We start from the raw sequence: 23,068 nt of genomic DNA, 5'->3' as shown, positions 1-23,068 counted from the left end.
TAATCTAATGTGTCTAAATGCATCGTACACAGAGCTAGTGCTATGCATTTTCCCACCTGATGCAATCTCTGTGTATCCTAAATTCTGCTGCCTAGTGCCTATTTAAATTCTGCTTCCAATGCCTACTCTAAATTCTAAAAATTTTGCCATTTCTAGATTTTGTTGTTCTGTATGTCACTAAATTGTAAAAATTCTGCCACACCTGCTCTGTAACCGGCTTTTACCATATATATTTCATATTTCTTCTGAATGTTCATATTACTAAAAAATTAAATTAGCCACTTTTTCTGTACATTCTAAATGCATTTAGTGTTTTTTAGAATAACAGAAATCCTTAATTAAATCCAAAAATTCTAAAATTAAAAGAAAACACGTTGAAGAAAGAAACTGAATACATAAAGAATATTATTCTTCAAAGATATGTGCAGTTATTATTATGTAAATTACCCAATTTTTTATCATTTCAGCCTTTACTATAATTTCCTATTTCTGTTTCCTCATATGATAGAGTTACTAAGCCAGATTAAATTAAAATTAAATTGTATTATCTTTGACCACTATTTCACATTTTTAGTTTGAATTTGACTGTTCTTGTTTAATTACGTCACTGTGAGCTGTAATTGACTTTGTTAACATCAGAACATGCCTTTATGTTCTAAGTTCTTTGTCTGATATTGTAGTTTACTTTCAGATACAGTGATAATTTGCTTCACGTCTATCGGGGGAGGGACTATTTAACTGTTACCAGATCAAGTAAACCCTCATATATACATTGTGGAGAGGTTGACAAGTTAGGAGATAAAGCACACAGAAACTAGCGAGAACATTGGTTTGCATATTGAGACAAATTTCCAATTATTGTCAGAAAAGATCGATAATTAAAGAGAAGAAAATCGATATAAACTAGCCAAAATGTTTGGGAAGACTTGTAGAGACATTAGGTATTTTTGAAAGCAGGAAAGATAAAAAATTAACAATGCCTTCACCGGGAATCGAACCGCGGACCTCTGGAATACCGCTACCTGTGTGCAAACCACTACACCACGAAGGGTCGCCAAGAAGGTGGGAAAAATACCTTATACACTTCCTCTTTTAAACAGCAACTGGTTTTTTTAGGGAATCCAATCGCCAAATCCTTTGTGTGGAGAACCCATCAAGTAACCATCACTCATCAAATAGCCATCAACATCATCAAATAAAACTTATTCTTTGCATCTACTGAGACTTATATATAAAACAACTTATCACCTTTGTCGCTTTAATGGCTTATTGGAACCTTAATGTATATTAGCTGGGTTACAACCCCTGGAACTCTACACAAAGCTATGACATTAACTGCATTAAGCAGAGTTTGACTAACTTCAACACTTGCCAACTGTGCCTACATCAGGCCTTTCAGGTTTGTTCCAATCAGCAGGTCTCTGTATAGATAAGCAGCAGAGGGACAACATTCAGTCTTTTGTTATGAATCATGCTAATTATGATCTCACTTCTCATTTTAACCTATGCTGTTTGACATAAAATATCCCTACTATTTGCTAAACCTCTAGACTGACCAAGTATGTGACAAAATTAGACATTAAAAAAAAAAAGCATAAAGCTAACTATTAGTAAAATGTAAATGTCACTTATCTTCTTTTAAATATGTCCAACTATTATAAGTGTAAATTATTTAATGCTACTTAATAAACTGCATGAAATTTATTTTATTCTCAAACTTATTAATAATTATGTTAGTTAATTCATGTTTAGTAATAATGCATACTACTTAGGGATCTATTTTATTTTTAGGATGGTATTATACAAGTGAAATTCAGGCATAGAATAATATTTTTAATTGAATTTATTCAGTTTCCATTTGCTCATAGGTCCTTAATTTTTTTCATTAATGGTCCTTAAAAGTCCTTAAAAGTACTTAATTTCCATGTGCAGAAATGGTACGAACCCTGAGTGATATTTAGCACCACTGATGGATAAGTGTGACATAACACATTCATAACATCTGCATGGTCCTTTGGTGTATGCTATATGACACATCTAAAAATGTGAATCATTTGAAACTAATTTCTGTTTTCGAAAAATTACACTAAGAGATCTCCCATCCTGTGTACCATCATGTCTCTTACAAGACATTTAATATAATACTATATGCACTAAAATACTACATGTACTTCGAACACAAATTTTAGCATTGTGAGTGCAAATTTTTATATCTTGAAGTGAATTGCTTTGTTTAAAATATATGATAATTGAAAATTTTCCTAACTTTTATTTAAAGCACCCATACTTTTACCTTTCAGTTTAAGAAATAATACTGTTTGAATCATACACGTGTTAAAATTATTACAGAATTCATTCCACATGATATGAATTTAAAATTAATTTGAATGTTTTTCACCTAAAAAGTAAATGTATGGATATTTTAAATGTATATATATATATTTAATAGTTTTATTTTTCAAAGAAATGCAGTGTTGCATACATTAAAAGTATTGTTTGAATAATATCTCTTAAGTCATCTTTCTTTTTTTTTTTTTTTTTTTTTTTAAAGCAAAGATATAAAATTGTTATTGCCGTAGTTTTCCTTGCATATTGAAAAAAGTGATTAAAATTTGGGATATGCCTTTATGAAACAGCAAACGGTGAATCATTTTCTACCTAATATTTCAGTCGTGTCAAAAAAGTGTATATTAGTGATATGATCAACTGAATATGGCCAACAAAACAGTACTTGATTAGAAAACTGCATGTGGGAAGTTTGTACTCAAACCATTTTAAACAGAGCTTCTGGTAAAATCAGAGTGTCTAACAAAATAGTAGAATGTAAAAACAAAGCAGGTTGAATACTGATTGTTAATTAAATAAAAAAGACATCCGTTCCTTCAAAATTCTGTAGAAACAATGAGCACAACTTTTGCAGAGTCTCTGCCAGCTTCCATAGTTTCTGCCAGCTTTCATAGTTGACAGAACAATATGCAAGTACCAGTTTTTTTATAAATAAATTTTGTTTTTGTTGAACCGTATTTGCTTATTTATTTAATAATTTTTGATAGATTGATCTAATTTCTTTCTTTCCTCCCTCGTTTCCAGAGATTCTTTGATCTATGGAGCCATAGCAAACTGCAAAAGTTTGGATCCTGTAGTAAAACTTCTATCTGAAGCAGTTTTAAGGCCGAAGTTGTCTTCTGAAGAGGTGAGAATTAAAAAAAAATGGAGTAATGTTTTCAAATTTCAAATACTATCATGATTCATAAAATTTTTTGAATGCCATAAAATAATTTATAGTTTCTCACGTGTTAAAAAAATACAAATTATTATGCTCAGAAAACACATTTACTTATCTATTTTATGTTTTTTTTTTTTTTTTTTAAATTTTATTATTATATGTGATCTAGAAATTATGCTTCACCTTAAATAAGAAAATATTCTCTTTCTTCTTCTTTATATCTTTTAAATTTTATTGCCTCTATCAGCAATAACAGTCTAAAAATTTCACCTATGGTAACTGAGCAAAATATTTTGTTTTTATCTGTAGTCCAATATTTATATGTAGTTGAATATGGGTAGAAACATACAATGTACAAATAAATGGAAATGAAAACTGTAAATGTTACTGATATGTTTGAAATTAAATATTACAGTAACATAAGTATATTTACTGATTACCCTTTTAATCTGCTGAATTCTTTTAAAATGTTTCTAAAATTATTAGCTTTCCCATTTTCCACTTTGAACTTTTTTGTTTAACCCGTTCGTGACCAAGGTCGCGTGGACGCGACGCAGCGATTCCACTCTTATCAGCCCAGCGTCGCTTCCACGCGAAGAGCTCCGATTGATATGGAGAGACCAGCGTCGCGTGTGCGTAATCGGAAATCGGAACGTTTTATTTGAATTTTTAAATGCTACTAGATGGCGTTAAACGGCAACGGTTTTCACAACGGTCGACTCATATAGTATTTGACCTTCATGAACAGGCATTGGTTTCTGTTCTATGCTTCTGTATTTGATATATTTATTGATGTAAACAAAGTGAGAATCACGGCTCTTTAAAGGGCTGGGATTTATTGCTCGCTGTGTTTATATTTTGACAGATTGTGGAAATTTATGGAACGTTTATTAGTTGAAATGTTGGAGTAGAATTGCGTTTGTCTTTTGAGGTTTGACAGAGCGAGATTTCAAAATACATGAATTAATCAAATAGTGAAATGGAAGAAAGAATTTCTTCTAGTTAATATAAACAAACTGGGAAACACGGGTGTTTGAAAGGGCACGTGTGAGTTCAAGTGACTTGTTTATTGCTTTGTTTTTTTCATTAGGAGAATATGGGGGAGTACATTCAGTGGATTAGCAACGGGTAAGAGTAAAATATTTATGTTCGGTTTTGGCGCTGTTTTTTTTTTTTTATGTGTGTGTTTCGTAGAAGTTTAGGGATATGTGATCGGAAAATTCAGTGAATTTATTTGCATTTAATGACAAAAAGAAAAAAGTGCTGATGTTATCAACTATACATGACGGCGTTATTGTGCCAATTGGTAAAAAAGACCGAAAGACTGGAAAGGACATTTTGAAGCCACTCTGCGTTGTGGAGTATAATCACAATATGGGGGGTGTTGACATTGGCGATTCTATTATTCATCACTATCCAGCATTTAGAAAAACCGTAAAATGGTATAAAAAGCTGTTTTTTGGTTTGTTAGATATGGCACTTCTAAATGCAAATGTAATATAGTTGAAGGTAAAAGGCGAGAAAATATCTGCTTTGGAATTCAGATCCAGAGTTATTCATCAAATAATAGGAAAATTCGCTAAACCAAGGAGCTCAAAAACTTGTTCAAAATTACCGGGCATTCAACCATTTCGTCTAACTGGTAGACATTTTCCAAAAATTTATATTGATGGGAAAGGAAATAAAAGTAGAAGAAGATGTGTCGTATGTGCTAAAAAAAATCGAAAACAAACATCATATTATGAGTGCAAAATATGCAATGTTGGACTCTGTGTGGATCCTTGTTTTGAACTATATCACACACAGCAGAATTTTTAAATTTCGATTTTATTCAGAATATATTATTATTCTTAATTTCCTCTTTTTTTATTTTGTGTTTGTAATATTTGCAGCTTTGTTTTATTGTGTATAGTATTTGTTTTCATGTGCATAGTAATAATTTTAGTTTTTTGCATATTTCATTCATTTGTATTAACGTTATATTTTTTATTTTAATACATATTAAATAGAAGTATAGTATATATATAATTTATAAATTTGGAGTCTTTTTATTAAAATGCTGATTTTATACGAATTTTTTTGTAAACTTAGGCTTAACTGCTTAAAATGCGCGGGCCGGTAGTGACGCTCCGTTTCATAGCGTTCGTTCCCGTGACTGAGTTTTATTTCCGGCGCGCTGGTCCTCAAGGGGTTAATGACCCTCTACAACTTTTGTATGTAAATTTCTAATTGTCTGCATCCTCCATTGTAAAGCCATGATCTTGCTGCCAATTTTGGAGAGCATTTCCAAATTCAGCTTTAATGTAGCTTTTGTTTGAGTAGCCTAGCATCTCTTTCAACGATGCATCCATTACTGCCTATTTTTAATGTTCTTCTTTTTCCATAAAAGGCACACACTTCTTGGAGATAGTTACACAATCAATAATTCTGTTTGGGGTTACTGAAAAAAAAAAATTCCCTAACATGTATTCCTTTGACCAACAATAAATAAAGCAAACTGCTGTTGTAAGGGAGATATGTCTTTCTTTGATTTGAACCAGTTTCTAACCTGCATTCTAATGTTTTTTTACGATTTTCTACATTCCATTTCCATAAAATTCCGTATAGCTTCATAGAATGGGAATTTTTGCATTCTCTGTTGTTGGGTGAAATGCCATATTTCTGAAGCCTTCTTTTTCATCAGTTGGCAAACTCCGCAGTCATGTTATTCATTGTGTGTGTGTGTGGGGAGGAAATATTCAATCCCCCCCCAAAAAAAATTGCAAACAAGAAACTGACCATTGAATTTCAAAAATGGAAATCCATGTGTATTAAAATACATGTGTGCTGTGTGCAAAATTGGATTGCCACATAAATACTTATTCGCAATATCATGGGTTGTCACAACAACAATCTTTTGTGATTTTTCGCTCGAAGTGCGAGTGATCAGAAAGTAGCTAAGTATGTATGTATTTCTTTAATTAATGTTATGTAATAGTAATTAATTAATTAATTATTCATATTAAAAACAATTTGTTTAACATTTATATATATTTGACTCAAGGGGAGACTTACTAATGCAAAATATAAATGATGTAATATTTTGATTTCATTGTGATACAATTAAATAAGCATATAGTAAAATAATGCTACTAATAATGCAGTATTAATATTTTAATATTATTCAGTAGATAATATCAGCAGAATGCTAATTCATATTAGATTTAAGATTTGTTAACATAATTTTTAAATCACTCCTTTACAGATTTTTGTCTGATCAAAATTTGACATTTAATACTAAAACATCATTATACTAAATATGATGTTGAGAATGATATTATTTTACGGATATAAGATGTGATATTATTCTGTATTTATATGTTGAAGTTGTTTAGTAAGTTGTATCCATTCTCCTTATATCATTATTTACACTGTTGTTCTGTGGATAATTCAAACTTTCCCAGTTGCAGATTGTTTACTTCTAGTCCTGTTCCATTCTGTTCAAAAGTTGAACTCTTTTCTTCATAATATTTTTTCTATTTCTTCTAAATACTGTTTGTTCTTCCTGATCTTAGTATGCATGATCTGGCATCTTGAATACTTCTTCTATAATTGCTGATTTCCATTTATTATCTTGATATACCCCAGCATTATTTTTGCATAATGATATTAATGTTTTTGTATGACAGTCATAATATGATTTATGCTTATTTCTTTCTTGGTTGATTTTTTGACATTTTCCTCAACATGAGGTTTTAATCTTCTGATGTAGAAAAAATTCTTCTTATTCTTTCCAACATCTCAGTTGAAGTATTTCTGTGAGCTAACTGTTAGGAATCTGGCTGAAGTATTTCTTTTCCTTAGTAGATGATGCTAGGAGATCCAGGAGTGAGAGGAATTTAATTTTAATTTTTTTTTCTTTTTGCATGCTTGCCTAGAGTTTTTAGTTTTTTTACTCTCTGGGTACTGGTATGTAGGAAATATGGTTTTAGGCAGTTTGGCCCCATTTTATTTTTAATTCTTCTGAATTTTTAGTTTATGACGAAAACTTTGAAAGAACAGTTAGTCTTTATTCTGATTATATGCTGCTTATGTGTTACATAATTTTGTTTAAGACATTTAAACTTGCAAGAATTTTTTCCCCCATTTTAAATAATTTATTTTGCTAAAATCTTTTCATTATTAGATTGACAGAGCTCATCAAACAGTACAATTTGAATTAGAAGATTTGGAAATGAGCCAAGATCAAGAACCTCTTTTAACAGAGATGATTCATGATGTAAGAAATTAGAAATGCATTTATTCTTTATAGTAAAATCTGTTTTCGGTTCTTATTTATCATAAAAGCTTTTTTGTCATATCTAATAAATTTATTTCTATAGATCCATACATATAAAGAAATTATCCTTTTTCTATATGATGCTATTAGCTTATTTTTATGTAAAACTTAGATCATTTCTGCTTTTCATTTGTGAAGTAGGTTTTGATTACTTAAACATATTCCAACATTAACTGATATTAGCCACTTCAGTTTTATTTAAGATTCATAACCCATAATTTTATTAATTTTAATAGATGTGTTTTTAAAGTATCTCATTGTGAAAGTATTAGATGAACTAATTTGTCAAAAATATTGATCAAAGCTTTAAGATATGCCCCCCCCCCTCAAAAAAAAAATCTAAGAGGGCACTGAATTTTGTGTTTCTTTAAAATTAAAGCTAAAAAAATTATCTTTTATTTATTTATTTATTTATTTATTTATTTATTTTTTTAAGAATTAGTTTAGACTTTTTCTTTATTAGATGACTATACTGAGTGATGTCTAGACTTTTATTTATTAGATTCATTTAGATGTTTGATAGGATATTATAGTTGTAATGATCTCATTTTCTGTATTATTAATTTGGTATCAGATAATTAATTAAATTAACTTTCGTTATTGGTAGAAAAATTGGTTAGTGGTAGGAAAAGAAAACCTTTCTCAAATTTGCGATTAGCTTCCTTTTTGTTTTTAAATTATGTTTAAAACTTACATCTCAAAATTTAAAAAATCTTTTTCTTAAATTAGGCTGCATTTGAGAAAAATACAGTAGGTCTCCCAAAACTGTGCCCAGCTGAAAAAGTATTTCATGTTGACAGAACTGTTTTGTATACATATTTGAAACATTATTTTATACCTTCTCGAATGGTTATTGCTGGTGTTGGAATTGATCATGATGCTCTTGTTCAATCTTGTCAAAGGTAAACATTTTGTAATATGTTTAATTTTGTTACATTTGTGTTGAAGTTAGTTATAAAACTTGCTAATTTTTAATCTGTAGAATTGAATATTAAGTTGGGAGTTAAAATTTCTCCAGTTTTTTGTAAATGCCTTTAAAAATATTTAATTTTCTTCAGTGATAAACAGGTCTTAATTTCAGTAATACTATCAGAAAAATTTTTTGATTCTATAAAAATTAAAATAAATAAAGCATTAAAGCATAACTAAAAAATATTTTTAGAAAATGACGTTTAAAAAACCTGTTATTTTAAGACGTTTTTACCATCATTTCCTAATAGTGTACTGTTTTCCGGGTCATTGTCAACATACATGATACAGCATTTTAAAAATTAATGCTGCACTGTTCTTTCTTTAATTAAGCTGCTGATTTTGGCAGTTTTACGTTAGTTCTTTATTTATTTTTCTGGAAGCTTCTATTTGGCAGTCAAAAGTCATGATTCTTTTCTCAATTAATCATTAATTACTTGAGAACAGAACCATGAATCATGACTTTGTTGTGACTTATCGTCTGACTGCAACATTAGAATCCAATTTTAATAGAGATCAACCTGGGGGGGGGGAGTTCTGAGAGTTTCCCACATCTCTTACCCTACCACCAACCTCAAGAGAGGACTTTTGACTTGTTACATCTTATTGCTGGAGTGCCTCCATGCAGTACAAATGCTATACATGTACAAGCATCCATGCTTTCTCTGGAATTTGAACCTGGGCCCTTTGAAAGTCAGCACTATCCTGGTTGGGCGGGATTATGACTTTTGACGGTCTTTAAATGGTTTGTAGAGGGAACCTGGAATTTCCATTTTTGTAGAATGTAATTGGAATGATTAAAGTGTTGTATGGGAAGAAATAAATTTGAGTATGTGTACTCTGAAAATAATCTTTGATTCTCATACAAACCCTGTTCATAAGAATGTGTACATAGGGTGCAAGAAGCTTGGAATGAAAGAAATAGGGTATTTATCTAAAAATTCTACATTTAGGTTCAAATGCACTTAATTGATAAATTTTACTGTATATGTATGCATTAATTTTTAATGAACTTTGTTTAGAAAGAATAAATGTGTATTTCATATGTATCATATATTTCAATTTAAACATAGCTGCCATAAATTTTATATCCTAATAATATTAAATTGAAGTTTGTAAATAAATTCTTTTGAAACTTTTCAGGCATTTTGTGGAAAAGCCTCCTATTTGGGAGACTGAAAATTTAGCTTTAGAAAAAGAAATACCAGTGGATAATTCTCTTGCACAGTATACTGGAGGTATAGTAAAGGTAAAAAGAAACTGGTCTATGTTACTAGTAAACATGTATGAAATAAAAATTTGTGTTTTGTTATAGGAGCAAATTTTAACAGTAAAATGCATATTAGTTATAATAATATTTATACTGAGGTGTATTAATAATAAACAGCATCCTGTCTAATCAATAACCCATCATTTTCAAAAAAAAATTTACGTTTACGACTATCAGTTTCTAGTTTAAGTTCTAATGTACAGCTAATTTATAAAGTCTGAAATCCAGACTCGTAAGGGCTTTAGCGATTCCGGATTTGGGATTTTTCCAGATATTATGTCATCAATTTAAATCTGGTAAGATGACATGCAGAAATTATACAATTAAAAATATCAAATTGTAATTTATGAAATAAAGAATAATTATGATCTAAAGGGTATCAAAAATTTACAAAAAAAAAAAAAAAAAAAAAAAAAAAAGCTCAATATTTATTTGTTTACTTTATTAAACATTTCTTTCAATGTAAGTTGTTTAAGTTACTTCCACAAAAAATTCAAAAAGTTCCTTTTTCTTTTTTCTTATGTTAAATACAGTCGATTTTCTAATGCCATACTCCTCGCATAATTTTGAGACGGATATGCTTTTATCCATTTTTGGCAGCAATTCCACTTTTTTTTTTAATGGACATTGAAACATGTTTTCGCTTTGTAGATCCTTGGGCAGCCCCAGAATGGGAAACTCTTTTCGACATAATCGAAAGTTCAAGTTAAATTTTTATAAAATTGCCATAAAAATAACAGTCTGCAAAAAATAATAACCTGGATCAAATTAGAAGATTAGGGAGCAGCACAGTCTGGTACGTTAACTGAAATGTCTTAGAATCAGTAAAGATAATTTTAACCTAGCTTAATAGCATCCGTTATAAATTATTGGCTGTGTGTCACAAGATTGGCGATGAAAGCCAAGGTGTTTCGCTAAATTTTTTCTTGCTCCTACTGCATAATGAATTGTATTAGTTTAGTTATTTACTATACCTACGTCTATTTCTTGCACATGCTTAAAACTAATCTGAGTCTTGAATAAATAAACTCCCACATATGCTTAAGGCCTTATCTAGGGCTGGCACTAGATTCCGCCTGGTGCAGACTCGATGGGTCCTAAATTCTGCTACAAAGCACCTTCCTAAGTTCTAAATTTTCACTGTGCCTAAACTTTGGATCCCAGGTGCTTTCCCTAAATCATAAAAAACTTTTCATCCCTTAATTTTGCTGCTCGTTGCCTACCCAAATTCCAAAAATTTCGTCTCCCCAAAATTCTGCCATCCGGTGCCGACATATTCTGCCACCGCTTCTGGGTTTATGGTGAATATCAGTTATTCTTAATTAAAATAGCACCAAATGTAATCTTTTGGCCTATGAATTTCATTAACAAAATCTATTTTTAGCATATGAAAAGAAATTTTGGTTGAATTTTTCTTTGTCAACATTTCTTAGAGCATTTAAAAATCTATAATCATCGCCAAGTGTAATGTTAGCACAAAATGTTGCCTTACTCTTGTTATTCAATTACTAATATATATATAAAAAAAGTTTAGACAACACTGCATGAGTTATTACTGAAGCTGTCATGTATTGATAAATATACGGTGATGAAAATAAAATATAATAAATAATGACTTGCCAGGTTGGTGTCAGAGATATAAAATAGGTGAATGTTTGGTTTGAGATATATGCCAAACAGATACTCAACTACAGAGCCAAATTATTAATCTCACAAATTTATGCTTACATGATTGTTTTTCCATAACGAGGTCTTTTATTTAGTGTTTAAGTGAAATTAAGCATCGGAATTTTTAAGTGAAAATCACACATTTTATTATGGGAAAAAAAAAAAATTGTTTGTGGCTTTGAGGTCGGGATTTTAGATCATTCTGGATAATGGACGTCCGGATTTCGGATTTTGTACCGTGTAAAGGATCTGAGCACTAGATCTTGGACCCCTGTCTCAGGAACCTCAAGGGGCTTGCCATATCAAAGGTTGAATTATTCAAGGTCCAGAGACCTCATCCAAGGTGGTGCAAACCCCACATTCTCTACCCAGCTTTATACAAAACATGGGACAGAACTGTAAAACTCTTTGACAAATAGTTAGAAATAAAATGTGTTAAGGGTCAAGATAAATCCTATTAGTAGAATGGGAGGTTATACAGAGAAATTGGCTAGATTAGGTCTAGCAGAAGGAAAAGGAATTAGGAGATTGCTAGGTTATGCCAGTGAAGTGCTGGTAGTTTGATAGTAACCCTAATTAGGCAAACAAATCTCGGCTTCCTGGGGAAGATGTTAAAGGATCTGCTCATGACAGTCCTGAGTCACTTGGCAGAGCTTGGTTCTGTTAAATCGTAAGTGGGAACAGAATGTAAGACATGCTTATCTATCTGCAATCTAGGGGTTGAATTTTGAAGTCGGAATGGAGCATTTCATTTTAAATGTACCAGGGAGCATTTGAGAGGATCCAAAGTATTACACTCTGAAATACTTGAATTTTTTTAAGATTAGTGCTTGGGTACAACATAAGTGAGGTTGGGGCAGATGGTGCTTGAATACAGTAGGAGTTTATTCTTGAGAGATGGATGACTGTTTCTGGAAATCAATTGCATTAGTTGCATGCAGACAGTTCTTGCTTTCAATATTGCATGAGTCATGTGGATACCCCAGAGAAGTTTCGCATAAAAAATGTTGCTTTGTGTGGAACCATGACTCCCTCCTTACACAGAAGCATCCCAAGTGCTCCTTACACAGAAGCACCCCAATGCATCCAAGCATTTGTGAAAGTTTCTATTAAGAAACTTTCACAAATATATTTGAATAGCTGTGTTTACTATCTTCTGACATTCAGAGCTCGTCTTTATCATTTAAGCATCTTTGAAAGTGTTAAACTTGGCAAAACATTGTCTTTGTTCACTACATGGCCTTGGAGTTTTGCTTTAAGACAAAGTATACGCTTTTGAATTTAAACAATCTATAAAAGCTTCAGAGCAGTTTAAAAAGAAAAATTTTTTATAAATATTTAAATTTTTTTTATATTTTAGTAATATATTTGCTATGAATAAATTTCTTTAATTTGTGGTGAATGCAACTGTTGATTTTTATATAGATTTGCAAGGCTGTTGCAATTAAGAAAATGTAATATCATATTTTATATATCTTATGCAGAAATGATATTTTGTTTTAATACTGTATTAACAAATGATTTTTTATTTTTTATTTTTTTCTTTTGGATATAGAGGGAAAAGGATTTAAGTCTTTATTTAGGACCAACTCCAATGTCTGAACTTGCCTATTTTGCCTTAGGATTTGAAAGCTGTTCTCATAAAAGTTCAGATTATATTCCTTTCTGTGTACTTAACATGATTATGGGAGGTGGTACATCTTTTTCGGCAGGAGGTCCTGGCAAAGGAATGTATTCACGACTGTATACGAATGTTTTAAATAGGTTAGTGTTTTTTTCCTTTAATTTTTAAAACTTTTATTTGCTTCATAGATATATGAATAATAAAATAACAGTCCATTTACTATTGAAAAATTGCTTTTTAATATCACATTATAGATAAGCATCAGTAAAAGTAAATTTGAAGCACAATACATTATGAAAGTGAGTGTATGCTGTATGTAATTATACCTGGGGTTATTGTCATTTATTTTCACTTTGTACTGATTTAAAAAAAAGGAATGCAGTAAATTAATAAAGCTGTAGTATAAAAAGTTTTCACAAAATTTCAAGTATGTTTAGAGTAATCAAAAGCATCTCTGACGTCAAAATAATTCAATAGTTTTCCCTATCATGATGCATTTATGTTTCACTTCTTTGGTAGTAATTCTTTGACCTTTGATACAAAAATTTCACAGTATGTTGCATCTAGATGAGGGCAAATGCTGTCACTTTGGAGAAAAGCTTGTTCTGTTGATCAAATGCAACATTTTTCATGCAAAGAAGTATACTTTCTTTAAACCCATTAATAGTATAAATCAAGAATTAATGCATAAACCATCTGGCAGTTTTTTAAAGGGAATTTTTCAGAATTTCCCAAAACATAATTTATAAATGTCTTTTTAAATCTTTTTTGTACTGAAATGATTTTCTTATTGTCTATAAATTCAATTTTTATTGCATTATGCTACATATCTGAAAAGGCTGATGATCCTTATTCTTATCAGGAAACATTTTGCAGAATTCCTTTTGTTCTCTGGGGAGAACATAGAAAATTCTCTAAAACTTCTCTGTGTTTTTCAAATTTGTGTAATTTTTTACATATGATATTCTTAAACCTCTATGGTCATCTGCAAATTTTTGGATACTGGTGATCAAGTACATCTGTGCATCTGTTTTAAAACTTCATAATTAACAAAGATAGCTCATCATTTCCAATCTTAATTTGAAGAGATCAATTCCCAGTAATAAACCATCTGATCTTGGTTTTTATCTTTCCACTTCATTAATTTTGTAAGCAGTTTCTATTGTTTTAGGGCTCAACTTAAAATAATACTTCAATATTGACAAAATTCCCAATTTTGTGTCTGTTATTTTCATAGCTGTAGCTGTGTTAAAGCAATATATTATTGATAGTAAGAACAAAGCAACATGCAGTAATAACACTCCTCATATTAATAGAACTATTTCCATTTATGTAAAGGCTTAGGTATATGGTTGTGAACAACAGAAAATTCTTCTGATATACTCTGATCAAAGTTAATGTATGCTATTTTTCAATTGATATTTTACTTGTGAAAATTTTTACAGGTTTTATTGTTTTAATGAAAAAAAGCAGCATTAAAGTTCTAATTACCACATAGTTTATTTATATTTAATTCTTCAATGTTTCATTATATATTGCAATTATTATTATTATTATATTATTTATTATTTATATATTGTAATTATCTGCTTTATTGTTTAGGTATCCACTGAACAGTGCTGTTGCTTTTAATCATGCTTATAATGATACTGGGCTCTTTTGCATTTCTGCTACTGCACATCCATCAAAGGTATCCTACTAAGGTTAATTATTAGAAAAATAAGGAATATTAAGTAAATTTAAATCCAGTACAAAAATGCCTTTACATCTGTAAACAATGCATTCCCAGGTCAATACCTTTTGGTTTCTTTCTTGAAAGAATGCAACAGCTTGATTTTCACTTGATGGTAAATTGAAAATTATTGTAATTTTGAGCACAAAAAGAATGAATGGTTTTTTTACAAATAAAAAAAAAAACTATTTCATACTTCTTATCACTGTTTTCAGTCACATTTTTGGGTTGGCTTTACTATTTGGCAATAAATACTACCAGACTTGTCAATAAATCAATGGTTGCTGGTAAATCAACAAGTACTCCAAAATCTATTGCAGATGATACAAAATGCTCTATGAAAACACTATTCATGCTGAACTGAATATAGCAAAGCAAAAGAATGTTATCTACTTAAGAGAAGGGATATTTTCATGAAAAACTTTATAACAGAATTTGGCTTCTATTTATATTTTGCATGAGAAAAAAACATGAAAACATCCATGTAACTAGCCTTTTCACCATATTTCTAATCTAGGCTGAATTAACAATGAACAATAGTCTTGCAACATGTGTGTATTGTCAATTTTAGGCATTAACACTTGTCAATATTATATAAAGAAATAATAAAGGATGTGTTTGCTTTATTAGAGCCATTTTGTTCTCTGACTCTTATATACATGAATATAAAGGATTCTGATATTCAAGTTTGCACCTTAAAAAAAGGGGGGGACAGCATTTCTTTATTAAATAACATCACATGCAGTTACAAAAGGTAACAAAAGGATTAAAAACCACTTAAAACCACTACTACATAAGCTTCGGAATACTAATTGAAACTGCTGACATTAACAGACTTATGCATAGTTTTATTCATGCTCTTGAATGCCATTAAAAGACAATACTGGGTATATTTAGGCAACTGTATTTATTTCATCATGTCAAGATCCAGTTTCACTTGGCACACTTATAAACCTTTTCATTCATTAAAAAATTATTTTAAGCTACTGTAAATCACAAATACAGAGGTATGGTTATATATGTTTTTATGATGCAAAGGTTGATAATTATGGTTGTAAATAAGGGTTTATTTTGAAATCATTTTAAATTGTCAGTCTTATTTTTTCATGCAAAATGGATCATATATTGATACTAAGATTAAACTTAATTTTCAGTATTTTTGTGAATTAATTATAATTATAAAATAATTAGTTTTATCATAGTTGGAAAAAAAGCTTTTTATTTGAGCATGGTAAGTAAGCATTGCAGAAAGAAGAAAAATGTTATCAAGGAAAATTTCTTGCAGCATACAGGGGAACTTTAATGGACTGAACATTTTGTGTCTTTCGTTGTCCTCAAATCGTATGAAGTATGACCCCCCCCCCATTTTTTTAAACAACCACAAAAGGATTACTACCAGTGACTGGATGTTAAGACTGTTGAATACTAGTATTTTGACTTGGGTTTAAACCCAGGTAAAGTGCAGGTTAAAGCACTGTTTTGCCTGCATGGTTACTTTTCATTGGTTTCCTATATGTAGCATGAACACTTTAGAAAACATAGTTTCCCTTAAAGAATATTCCATGCAGTAATCTCCATCTTTGAGCAGATGGCCCTTATGTGCTTTGCCATATTCAAGTAATCTAACCAAATCAGTAATCCACACATCTTTTGGCCCATATTTATGCAGATTATAGATCTTGGCTTTTTGAGTTTTGTTTAGATTTATCCCTTCATAATTTTTATTTTTAGCCTGAATAGCTTGCATATAAAGGACTAACCAAAATGCACTTTAAGGATTATTTAATCAAGATTTATTAAATAAAAATTATATTTTAAATATAATTATATGCAAAGAAGATATTAATGCAAGAGGAAAATAGTGGAATTATGAAATAGGGAATTCTTTTGAAAAAATAACGGATGCCTTTTTCTAAAATGCAGCAAAAGAATTTATACGAAAAAAAAATGTATTCATCAACAAAATTACTTTCAAAGTGATGTTTGTGCTCTTGAACAAGAGAAAAATTCAGCAGTATTAATTTCTCAAAACTGAATACCTATGTTAAGTCTGCTATTTTGTTCTATGCATGTGCAATATGATTAATAAAGCTACAACAAGTGCTAGGATTGGCTTTATTAAAATGAAATTTCCGTTATTTAGCCCTTTTTCTCGTAAAGGCTTTTCATGTTTAAAATAAAAAAAAAATCTTTATAAGTGCTGTTTTCAAGAATATCCCTGTCCCATTGTAAATACATCTGCTTTTTGTGTGGAATGGGAACAAGTCAGTTATATTTAAGTTCGAGCACAAAATCTGAAAAGTTGAGTTATAAACAAATTTTTGATATATGCCACATAATTTTAAAATGAATTAACCACATAAATTCATTGTATTAAGTCATTGGAATATTCAATCAAAAGTAGGGATTTATATTGGGGAAAAAAATGCTGGAACTTACTATCTGCATTTCTTGTAAAAAGACAGTGCTGGGCTGGGGGCATGAAATGTTGAATCTCAGTAATAACATATATAATTCCATCAGTCAAAATATGTTGTAAAAAGAGTATTTTTAAAAGCTTATTTTCATATATATATGTAATAAGTAATTGCCATTAAATTTTTCTAAAAACTGAAATTTTGTTTGCATTCATAATTGAATGCAAATTGCAACGATTTTCAGAATATCGGAACTCTCCTGTATTTTAATTTTTAATGAACTGAAAAAGGGATACAGTAGTTTGGTTGTAAGTTTTTGTACTTTGATTTTTGTTGTGCAATATCAGTGTATGCTTATTCAAATGTTACAGATTAAAGGGTAATTATTCTTTTACCTTGTTACTTTGTGTCTTTTAAGTAAAATATTAAAATACCAAATTAAAACTTATCAAGCATTATTTTATTTCAGTTGTATACATATTTAAATATGCAAATAAATACATTCCTCTTTTTTTTTTTTTTTTTTTTTTTTTTTTTTCTAATTTAGCTTAAATATTTAGTTAACATTATAGTGAATGAGTGTAAAAATATGACTGGAAAAATATCTCATGTAAGTATAAAAGTATTTGCATATTTTTCATGTTTATTATACTACATAGATATTCTAATTTATATAATTCTATACATAGATATTCTAATTTATAATTCTATTGTCTTTATGTTACAAAAAAAGTGCATTTTTTAATATGTTCAAGGATTAAATAAAAATTAATTCACAAAAATTTACCATAGTAAATCATGCCATAGTGTTAAATTTTTAAATTCTTAAATAATTAAATGTTAATATAATTGTGGCGATAATCGTTATTTTTTAATAGTTTCCATCTGTTTTATTTTTGAATTTCTGCTGTTCTTTGTTTCTGTAGTTAGATATCTTGAGTATTTTTTGTGTTGTTTAATTGATTAAGTCTTATTCTTTTCAAATTGTTGTGTTGAATTTCAAGGGGGGGGAATGTTATATGGAACTGGCCGAAAATTTTTACATGGACTTTATAATATGCACAAACAAATTTCTGTTTGTAGACCGAAGTATTTCTGTTCTTACTGTTCATTGGCACAGCAAATGAAATATGTGCACTATAAAGTTCACAGACTCAAAGTTATCTGGAATATTTGAACAACATGTTATATTATCTTCATAAATTTATTTTCTACTTACATAAGACTCTACTTTCATTTCTATGTGAGATAAAGGATGCATGCATATAATTGTTCATCTGATGCAACAAAATAAGATTCACTGGGCTAGCTAATCATCTTTTTTTTGATTCAAGTTTCAATTCTAATGCTCACAAACTCATCATGAGAATTTTGTAGTCAAGCAGTCATCATGAGAATTTTGTAGTGAAGCTGGTTCATCATTTGAACAGCTTATTTGTCTGATGATATGTCTTCATACACAGCAAAATTTAAAGCACCATGCACTGTGACAAATATAATCATTAGTTTCTTAAAGTTGGCATTGAATTCTATGTAATGCCAAAACTTAAAACTAGTTGTGATATAACAAGTTTCTACAATTTTTTTAATTTGATTCTGATCTTTAGTATAGCCTTCCACACATCCTTGCTGTTATGCCTATTGGTGCATGTTGTCCTGTTTCTTACAATTCGTGCACTACAATAGAATGAGTGCATCTAATCAAATTAGCTGTCTAGATGAGGTCTGATGTTTGGGCATCTGTATGCTGTTCTTTAAAAAGGTGTCGAGTCATTTCCACTTACACTGTAAGATTAAGACAAAGCCACATGTCTTGTCCATTAATGGTTGTGGCTGCAGTTATTGTAGTTCTGTGATAATTTCAGTTCTGAATGCATGCCATTCTATTTTAAAGTGACAATAGCAATTTTGTGAACATCGAATGAAACTTGCTACCCCAAAACTTAGTGATGAATTGTGATGATTTAAAAATATAAGGTAAACTGAAACACATTCACTTCATTCTGTGTGATACAGTTAAACTATCACTAATGCAACCTTGTTTGGCATTCTGCCAAAACAATCACAAGGAGAGATGTTAGTTACATGTTTATGATATTATTACATGTTAGTTACATGTTTATAATCATGTTTATGAGGGATCACACGAGAATTCTGTGTTTTGTGGAAGGCAGAGAAAATCTTTCTGGTCATCCTATTCTCAAATGCCTTTTTTGTGTCTTGGCTAATATTTGTTTATAAATAAATTTTACAAATGTTTAAATTCATATTGATCACAGCCTAAAGAACAAGAATGTTGAAACAAAATTTTCATAATTTATAATTTAATTGAATGTTATATGAATACTATACATAAATCATTACATACTTTTAGAAATAAGACAAAAAAGTATACAACTGTACTTTTTGTTGGAAGTATTCTTTTTCTCTCTTTTTTTAGTAAAAAAAAAACTGGTCAACAGGATTTCACCCCAGCTGACTGGAATTTGCCCAATTGATTTAATGAGATATTTGCTAATATTGTGATGCTTTATATAATTGTTGAGGAAGATCTTATTAATGAGAAACAAAGCTTTTCACAGTGGTGCTCATAGTATAAATTACATTTTGTGACATGGAAGCTGAAAATAGGAAAGTTAGTATTCCCATCTCACAGCATACAAAATGAGCTAGCAATGTTGTAAGAGTATTACTATTGACAATAAAGAAAATTAGTTGAGAGGCAGTTTTCCATTAACCAGAAAAACTAAAAAGTGAGTGCTAGATAGCATTAAGTTTGTCTGTAATGTGTTATGAAGAATGGTTCACAAATTTCATATTAAGGAGAAAAAGATACTATCATTTTCAAAATTACTTCATGTGCTACAAGAGAATGTAATTTTGAATTGAAAGCCGAAATATTAAAAGAAGTGCTATATGATTTGAATTTCTGTGGAAGAAAAGCCAAAACAAGAGATATGTTTTAATCAAAAGAAATGATATTATACTGAAAAGAATGCAGTAATTCTGAAATTTGAAACAGTTTCGTTCAGGGAAAAGAGCTGTTCAGGGAAATATGACATTTTCAAAATGCTAAGTATTTTAGATGGGTTTTGGCACTGCACAGAGCAGAAATATATCAAAAAGGTAATGTAGGGTTTTTGTCTTGTATCTTTCTTGTATATAAAGCAGATGCATTTTCAGGAACCATTAAGGACAGATGAATTATTCTGTTAATAAAAAGTGAACTTCTGATAAATTTTTAGACAATGCCTCTTATAATAATGTATAGGTAAATAAATGTCCAGTAATGGCAATACAAATAAATTATACAATTGTTAATGGAAAAAAATATACATTGCTAGACAAATCTATGGCAGCTGGAGTTAATGGAGTTTGTTAAAGAGAGTATGTAAAGAAAAAACATATAAATTTGACTCAATGTATGATGAACATGGTTTCATGGTATGTTCTGTAATATAATTGCAACATTAACGGAAAAGAATTTGTTTGTTACAACATTAATGGAAAAGAATTTGTTTGGGATGAAATAATGAAATAAAGAGATTTGTACAAAAGTGCAGTACAGCTAAAGACATGGCAATGGATAAGCTGTTATGTTTACAAGGAAGCTCTTGGAAGTTAACTATAGAAAATCGCAAAAAATAAGTTCATCCATGTAGAAAATGACTATTGCAGAAAAGTTGGTCTAATAAAAGATTGAGGAAAGTCTTTAGTTATTTCTTCTGATGATGACATTGATGACTTCAGTATGTATAGTGACTGTAATACAAAATAGTAAGAAGAAATTCTTCAGGTAAGAAATTCTTTTTCCTCCATAATATATACAATAATGCATATTAATTTTGAAGCAAAGGTCAAAAAGAGATATAATAATTATTTATCAGAGTATAATAATTAAAATAATTATTAATAAATTTCTTTAATAATACATGGTGGAATCATAGTAGAAAGATCCAAAAGCTATAATTATTATTATAGTACTATAATGCTATTATTATAACTAATTAAATTATTATAATTAATTGTGGTAATAATATAATAAATTTGTGCAATAAAAATATAATACTCAAAGAAATAGTTTGTTGCTATAAAAATGTAGTCATTTATTGCACTTTTCCATTAAGTTATATATGTATAACAAAATTAAATTTTGAGGACTTTCGTCTTTTTACCAATGTATAAATAAATAAATGAGAGCACAAAATTAAACACCATGTAATCAAGCAATTAATTACAAATGATGCTTATTAACCATATTATTACTGAATAGTAATCTTCCACCTCCTCAACATTGAGTAAAATAAACAAGGGAAGGGGCAAGAAAAAAAATCAATGTAGCATGATTCATGTCTGTGAACCTTATTTCGTGAATACATCTGTCCAAGTGATGCATGTGTGTATTACTCATGCTGATGCCTGTGGCAGTAAAACTAAACAATGTTTTTCCAGTTACTTTTACATGTTGAAGCAGTATAGTTATAAAGTTTATTTCTTTAGTCATTTATAGTAAAGTACTTGAAGACTATCTGCATAAGATACAAAATGACTGAAGGGATGAACTCTATGGAAAACTGGCTCATCTTTACATGTGTTACACATAGGAAAAAGCCACAGAGTGCCCATGTAGCCAACCTATTTGCAGAAATTCAAACACATCTTGGCTTAGTAGTGTTTAATAATCTTATCTATTCTCTTTACAACAATTTCCAGGTTTGTGTAATGCAGACCCATTATTTTTCTTTCCTTAAATATATATTTTTCAGAGGTAACTTAAAACTTCTAAATTTTTGAGACAAAAAACTGAAGTTTTCGAGCTAAAAGATGGAAGGCAGAATCACCTAGTGCTGACAAAACTGGTGTAATTTGCTTCCATGAACCTTTTGTAGAAAATTAATTTATTAATATGAGTAATATTATGGCGGAATATAGAACATCCTTGAACACTGATAGCCTAGATGTCACACATCCTGAAATATTATTTATTATAATTTCACCAGAATACATAATTTTAATGAATTTTTTGGGTCAGAAAATCCTTTTGAACATCCTACCCAAAGTAAAACTTTTGGGAATAATTTAGTAAATAACTGGACAGCTTACTAAAATTCTTTACATTCAATGAACCATTTTTTTTCCATCTAACAATTTCTTATCTCCAATATCTGTTAGTCACCAATATAATCTTTAACAGACAAGACAGAGTCTTTAACGAAATCTTTGATGTATGGAGTTTTTAAAGACGAAGTCTTTGTTAGTATGCATATTTAAAATTTTAAGCTATTTAAGTGAGAAGCCAAGGAGTTTCACTGCTCATAAGCAGAACTTTTGTTAATGAAAAAATAAGTCTTTAATAAATTTTAAAAAATTACATTTTTATTCTAGAAGAATTTCTATTCTTCTTTTATTCATATTTTTATTCCAGAAGTTAATTTTATTTCCCTGTGAATTTAACAGGAAAAATTATTTATCTTTAAAATGAATTTAGAGTCACTATGAGTTTGATTTTATTTCTAGTAATATTCCTTAACTTTTATTAACAATTCAAAATACCCCAGTTTCACAGGACAATTTCTAAGAAATCCGAGAATTTAGATCATGATTTTGATGATATCTTTCTTTAAAATTGCATGTGTTAATCTTTTTATAATTGTCAAAAAATTGTAACTGAAACATGCTTATTGCCTTATATTTTTACAAGATGTTAAAAAAAATTTTTTACTTTCAGTCTGAATTGGAACGTGCCAAGGCCCAGTTGCAGTCAGTTCTTTTAATGCATTTAGAATACACTCAAGTCATGTTTGAAGATGTTGGTCTTCAGGTTTTGTTTAATGGGACCAAAAA

General features: G+C 29.7%; 1 protein-coding gene across 1 annotated transcript in view; it reads left to right on the top strand.

Annotated features, from left to right (window-relative positions):
• Positions 1-23,066, top strand: part of LOC118186095 (mitochondrial-processing peptidase subunit alpha-like) — a gene marked incomplete at its 3' end in the record, with an annotated part of 44,798 nt that extends 21,732 nt beyond the window's left edge. The window contains exons 5-12 of the mRNA XM_035356109.2: positions 3,091-3,193; positions 7,392-7,484; positions 8,274-8,446; positions 9,657-9,762; positions 13,007-13,215; positions 14,678-14,765; positions 17,772-17,834; positions 22,953-23,066. Coding sequence (XP_035212000.2) covers positions 3,091-3,193; positions 7,392-7,484; positions 8,274-8,446; positions 9,657-9,762; positions 13,007-13,215; positions 14,678-14,765; positions 17,772-17,834; positions 22,953-23,066 — 949 coding nt within the window. The remainder of the gene's footprint in view (positions 1-3,090; positions 3,194-7,391; positions 7,485-8,273; positions 8,447-9,656; positions 9,763-13,006; positions 13,216-14,677; positions 14,766-17,771; positions 17,835-22,952) is intronic.
• Positions 23,067-23,068: the final 2 nt, after the last annotated feature.

The sequence above is a fragment of the Stegodyphus dumicola genome, chromosome 9, assembly GCF_044657685.1.
Source record: "Stegodyphus dumicola isolate Sdum_Otavi_A_Nest chromosome 9, ASM4465768v1".
Lineage (NCBI taxonomy): Eukaryota > Metazoa > Arthropoda > Arachnida > Araneae > Eresidae > Stegodyphus > Stegodyphus dumicola.
This window is presented reverse-complemented; position numbering and strand designations above follow the sequence as displayed.